Genomic DNA, 6,804 nt, shown 5'->3' with positions numbered 1-6,804 from the left:
TACATTTGATTCAAATGTGAATCACTTGTGATTTACATGTGAATCACTTTTGTTTTACATGTGAATCACATGAGATTTAAATGTGAATCACATGTGATTCATATGTGAAATACATGTGAATCACATGTAATTCATATGTGATTCACTTATGATTTACATGTGAATCACATGTGATTCATATGTGATTCACTTATGATTTACATGTGAATCACATGTGATCTGTATGTGAATTACATGTGATTTTTTTTCTATAACGATATGAGATTTGCTGAATTCCAAAACATAAATTCCAAAATAGAATACTATAGAAGTAGATGGTGACTATTAGTGCACTATATAGTTAGTTTATATCCAAAAAATAATTTAAATATTAGAATGTTTGTAAGGATTCTGCATTTTTTTTTAAATAAAAAGATTATAATAATATTATTTATGTACCTTTTGTATTTTATTGATAATAAAATACAAATTTAGAATAAAAACTTACCATTTTCCCAGAAGTAAAGATTAGTGTTGTAGTTTTGGGTTCTCTTATCCTCATAATAACAACAAAAAAATGTTGGATGGAGTACATACACAAAGAATAATACGTGAATGCCTTTTAACTGTAGAAAAAATTGAAAAAGGGATCAAATTTTATAATTATATCTTCACCTAATCAAAACATTAATAAGTAAAGCATCCAAAAGGAGTAACCATTTCACATATTAGAGCAACTTTTTACTGATTTTGGTACAGAGGAAAATACAGCAAATGCCAAAGAGTTACTTGCTCTCGAGGGTTTACAGTTTTTTATTCCAAGATTTGAGTATGGAAATTTAGATGAGAAGACTTGTGTAGCTGCATTGCTGTCAAACCTTTGTCTAAATAGGTATATCAGTTTCAACTTTCAAACCTCTGTGTTCTTCTTCCTTCTGTTAAATTATTAACTTTTGCCCATGTTTGTGCTTCCTCTACAACATTATCAAAACCAAATGTATTATCCACCAACAGAAATATCATTATCTATAAAGCCAACTACAACCACCTTTAACCCTGATCATTTAATCAACTAAACATAACAAACAGTTTAAATAAGACACAAGCATAACTGTGTATCAAATTCAAATGATAAATGCATAATACTAAAGTAATCTTACATGAACATAGGTGGAACCTAATAAATAAACATGATGAAGAGTCTGAAATGAATGTTCCTGATTCTCACTTTCACAATTTTGATTCAGATCGAATGGAAAATTCATTTCAAGATTACCAGGTGTGGTTTGCATATTATGATGATGGCATGCCACGATTATATGCATTGATTCAAATGAAAATGAATCAGAATCAAAGAATTCCAGCCACACAATGTTACAGAAAACCTAGTTAAATCTACACATTGTTATAGAAACCTTAGTTAAATCAACCAAAATCTGAAGAGTATCAGTTTAGATGAAAGAATAGAGATAATTCTACTGATGAATTGATTTCATACATAATTAAAAACTGAATAATACAAGTAGGTAAGGATTGAGGGGATAATTTTTTTTGAACCGGCAAATACAAATATACTAATCTACTTCTAAACTAATACCTAATTCTACCTATGTCCACGACGGGACTTGAACTCTCGACCTCAAAGAGGAAGGGCACCACCTGATACCGCTGGGCTAGAGGCCCTTTGGTGATTGAGGGGTTAAATATAAAACTTATGAATACTAATTTAGTTAAAATTAATGGGGTAGATTAAAAAAAAAAATGAAGAATACATCAGGTCCAATATGTAACTTGAAAAAGAACACACACATATATATATATATATATATATATATATGTATAGTATTTTTAATCGTTGATTCTTGTGTCATTTTGAAGGTATATTACACGACGTCAAATACAAGTTTTGGAGTCATAATGAGTCGTGACGTGTATATATATATATATATATATATATATATATATATATATATATATATATATATATATATATATATATAATCGTTGATTCTTGTTTCATTTTGAAGGTACATTACACGACGTCAAGTACAAGTTTTGGAGTAATAATGAGTCGTGACGAAACCATGACAAATTTTTTTAAAACTTGATTAATATAAAATTATACATGTAAAAACTGTTAAATATAGAGCTAATTTACCCTAGACAAAGGTTCTAATTAACCACTCTTTACCTGGTGTAAATAGGTAGAATTAAATATTTATTCTTTTTTCCGATTTTAGAGATAAAAATCATGGCTTGATGACCTCCATTGTCCCAAATACTCTCCCCTTAATAAATACAATTTACTCACCATAAAAATATATTTAAATGTAACGGAGCCAATCATATATCGCCATCTAGACTTTTCTGTCAGAAAGGAAGCCGAAAGGTCATAGTCACGGGTGACTTTCAACCGTTGGATCAACCTTTTAATCTTACGGCTGTCATGATCACATGTAGATACGAACCCATTGCTAAGTACATTTAGCTATATGTCCAAGGCATAAAAACACCAAAAGACTACCCCCATTGATCTTATTCAAGCTTTACTCAGCCATGGAAGGTGGTGGTCATACCGGTGGCTTTGCAAATTTTGCAAACAATATTTCTTGGTATAAGTCTGCACCTCCGCCATTGACAGCCATAGATAGATTTCTATGGGGTCAAACTCCAACTCAAATCGATCAAACTCAAAACCTTGAGATCAGCGAAGCATTGATCACCGCAGATGATGTTTCTGGGTTATCTTGTTTGAGTGGTGGCGTCAATGCCCAAAGTGGAATATGTTTTGCACCATGTTTACCCATGGCGACAAACGATGTGTTTACTAACGACATCGGGGAGTGTCTAACTTGGGAAGAACTGAAAAACTACCCCAATTATGATACAAAGCATGGAGTTAACCAAGTCGAAGTAGTCAAACCTGTAAAAATCTCAAGAGATTCTACAAAGCAATCAAAAGGTGGCAACACATCTAAAGTTTTGATCAAGGGACAATGGACAGATGAAGAAGACAGGTTACATTTCAACGCTTTTGATCTGTTGTGTTCTCGATTTCAAGTTGTTTTTCGAGTTACTAACGATGAATTTTCTCCATTTTTTATGAATAAATTAAGCAAGCTAATCGGGCTGGTGAACCAATATGGAATAACGAAATGGGCTGTGATTGCGGAGAAGATGACTGGAAGAGCGGGGAAACAGTGTCGTGAGCGGTGGCGCAACCATTTGAGACCCGATATCAAGGTTTTGTTTCTGTTGTTAATCCAGTTCTTCATTTCATCTATAATCTGCTATGATTTCGTGAATTCTAACTACAAAGATCTACACTTTTTCTAATTAAAGATTTAAAAATCTCCTATTTCCTACTTTGTGATAAACATGAGATCTAGTAAGTAGTAAGTCGATTTTGTCAATTATTTTTGTTTAATTTATTTAGACTAAATCCTTTCTCTCATCCCGGATTTGCTTTCTTGGTTAAATCTGCAGTCAATTTTTTGGCTAACTCAAACAATTTCATAGGCTTGAATCATTCATTTTATAAACTCAAGAGTTCGATCTTAATTATCTTGCAAAGTTTTCATGTTTCCATATTCCTTCTGTGAATTTTAGCTCCTTTATTATCGAAAGACTCATGGAATCAAAATAAAGGATGATGATAAACAAATTTTTACATGCAAACATAGATTTTGAAGATGTTAATTATATCACTTGTACCAAGTGATATAATTGTCACCATTCAAGAACTTTTAATCATCTGTTACTTGCTTTCAGAAAGACACATGGAATGAAGAAGAAGAAAGAATGCTGATTGATGCTCATCAGAAGGTCGGTAATAGATGGGCGGAAATTGCTAAAATGATCCCCGGAAGAACAGAAAATGCTATAAAGAATCAATGGAATGCAACAAAAAGAAGGCAGAATTCTAGCAGAAAAAGCAAGAGAAATGATGCTAAAAATAGAAAGTCCCAATCTTCTCTTTTACAAGACTACATTAGAAGCAAAACTACTAATCCCAATCTTGCCTCTTCCTCCTCCTCCTCTTCTTCTACCACTACCACCACCACAACCTCCGGTGCAACCCCAGAAAGTTCCATCATTATCCTCCCTGAGTTAACACATCCAAACCCCAACGACTCTGATCCATCTCTAGAGATCACTAACTCGTACGATGATGAGTTGAGTTTTATGCAAACTTTCTTCCATACCACCACCACCAACACATCTAATGAGTCTAAATCTCTGACTACAAATGATCGTTTAGGGTTTTCTGGCAATCTGAGAAGCGGGTTTTGTTCGTCTTCTTCAACTCTTCATGACGAGAACTCGATTATGTACTTGAACAACTGCCCCGAAGATGATATACTTGAAACCCCAATTGGTGTCTGATCTATCTCAACCACTTGAAGGAAGTCATTACCATGCCTAGCTAGTTCTAGTGATCATGGCAACCATTGCAATAGTTCTTCCTTCTTCGTTAAGTGCAAAAAGGCATGGATTAAATAGGTAGGAATTCCAACTAGGGTATGCAATAATATGTAGTTGTTCATTAACCGGGGTTACTCCAATAATCATTCGAGTTTCCAGGTTTAGGTTGTTCGGGTTGAGTTTTCCTGTTCAGATTCTGGTTATTCGACCTTGTTATATATAGTACTGTTTGTCAAGGTTGATGTTATTTGATAAGTTTGACGTGTCAATGTTCCTGTTTGATCAGTTTGAAACTTGTTAATCTAGACTCTTGTGGGGTAAAGTGTGTTAATTGAGAATTGGGAGTCTGATAGGTTTTCTCTTAGATTGTTTATTTTTTTAACAATGGTACTTAATACTTTAAACCGACTAATGCATACAACATTCATTCTACACCATTAAAAGTTGATATACCAAAGGGCCTTAAGCCTATAAGTATGAGGAGTTAACTAATAGATGTCTAGGTGTCCCTCAACCAAACCTTAATGATTTTAGGTTCCTTTTGAGTCAAAAGATCTAGGAATGCAGTAGCGTAATAGATTTATGAGTTAGGGCCGGTTTTGAGGAATCAAATGCCTAGGACGAAACGGAGAAAAAAGACCCTTAGGCAACATTTTAAAGAATTAAATTATATAAACTAACTTTTTATTAAAATGATGATAAACATTATAGCAATAAACGTAGCAAAATCAAAGTATTTTAATGACTAATAAAATATCCTAATAGCTAACTGACGATCCTTGAAGCTCTCCAAGAGACTTTAACTCCTCAAGTGTAATATCAAATAATCATTTTCCGGAGGTATCATCAACATTCAAAAAACCTAAAAAGGACTCCTCCATAGTAACATAATTATATGATAACTTTAAATATCTCACTATTATAGTCATTTGTTCTCAACATTCAAAAAACCTAAAAAGGACTCCTCAGTAGTAACATAATTATATGATTACTTTAAATACCTCACTATTATAGTCATTTGTTCTTGGTGACTTGAATCGGGAGTCCAATCAAGTATGATTGAGTTGTATTTTGCTTCCTTTATTTTTTTGATAAGTTCTTTTTTAATTTCTTCAACTAGCAAAAATATTAGTTCGTTTTGGATTAGGTGGCCAAGATAATGCACATGAAGCCCTTCACTTGTGATCTGTCGCACATGTTTTTTGATAACCGGGTCAAACTCTTCCAACATTTCAATGACACCTAAAAAATTTCTATTACCTGTTAAATACAATTAACAAATAAGAAGTGAAATCAGTCATCATACTTAACAAAAAGATTTTTGGTGGAACTGGAAAAAAAATAAAATTTATAGTTACATTTTTTATACAACTTTTCATTGGATCCACAAAATGTTAAATTATGTTTAGCAAGAAACTTCACTACTGCAATAATTCTTAAAAACACTTGTTTCTAATAATCTATTTCTTTCTTGAACTGCTCATGTTGAACTTTATCAATTGTTTCGTTCAAGATCAATCTTTTATGCATGTCAAACCATTTATTCCTATTTGTAAGATGATCCAATGAAATTTCGTGTTCTTTAACCCTAGTGGTAACATGGTGCCAATCTGCATAACCTTCACCATCCAATTTACCTTTCAAAATCCCTTTTATAAACACTTTACAACAGAAACAAAATACCCTGTCTATCTCTTTCGAATATACTAGCCATTCTCTATCACACTTCTCCAAATTTGATAAAGTACTTATATAGAAAGCTGCAGAAAACCGTCTACCAAATTTATTGTAGGGAGCATACATAATACTATTATCTCTTTTAGGACCTTTCTCAACCAAAATTTTAATCTCATCCGAATTAAGTTTTTCCCACCTTCTTGGATCATATATATCAACAAGGTCTTTAACAGGCTCATGCTCTTCTGTCTCTTCTACTTCTACACGCTCTTGCTCTTTAATGTGCTCTTCAACATGCTCTTCAATGTGCTCTTCAACATGCTCTTCAATGTTCTCTTCAACAGGTTCTCTATGGATAAACTTATATAAAGCACCAACATCAACCTTTCTCTTTTCTTCATCTAGTTTTCTCTTTTTAGGTTTTTGATAACCGGATGGTTGTTTAGACTTCATCACTACAAGTTCATAAGTTTCAAATTTCAACATTCAAGCAATTACAATAAACATAATTTGATAAACAATTTTACAATAAAAATAAACTCATAATTTAAACTACTAAACTGGTTTCTATGAATCTTAGAAACTAATTCATTCATTCACTATTCTCTTAACTATTAAATTGATTCAATAATATTAAATTCATTCAATATTCTATTAAACTCATAATCTATGAAAGTATGAATCATTCAAGTATGCAATTGACAACTATAAACTTGATAATCC

The 6,804-nt window shown here is 32.4% G+C and overlaps 2 protein-coding genes across 2 annotated transcripts; one reads left to right on the top strand and one right to left on the bottom strand.

Moving 5' to 3' along the window:
* Positions 1 to 2,535: 2,535 nt before the first annotated feature.
* Positions 2,536 to 4,498, top strand: LOC111912923 (transcription factor MYB119). Its single transcript, XM_042902176.1, has 3 exons — positions 2,536 to 2,996; positions 3,096 to 3,222; positions 3,751 to 4,498. The coding sequence occupies exons 1-3, from the start codon at positions 2,536 to 2,538 to the stop codon at positions 4,363 to 4,365; spliced, it is 1,203 nt and encodes a 400-aa protein (XP_042758110.1). The 3' UTR covers positions 4,366 to 4,498.
* Positions 4,499 to 5,856: 1,358 nt separating this feature from the next.
* On the bottom strand, positions 5,857 to 6,534 carry LOC111912911 (uncharacterized). The gene has a single exon (XM_023908647.1). The coding sequence runs from the start codon at positions 6,532 to 6,534 to the stop codon at positions 5,857 to 5,859; it is 678 nt and encodes a 225-aa protein (XP_023764415.1).
* Between the last annotated feature and the right edge of the window lie 270 nt (positions 6,535 to 6,804).

This window comes from Lactuca sativa, chromosome 5 (assembly GCF_002870075.4).
Source record: "Lactuca sativa cultivar Salinas chromosome 5, Lsat_Salinas_v11, whole genome shotgun sequence".
NCBI lineage: Eukaryota > Viridiplantae > Streptophyta > Magnoliopsida > Asterales > Asteraceae > Lactuca > Lactuca sativa.
This window is presented reverse-complemented; position numbering and strand designations above follow the sequence as displayed.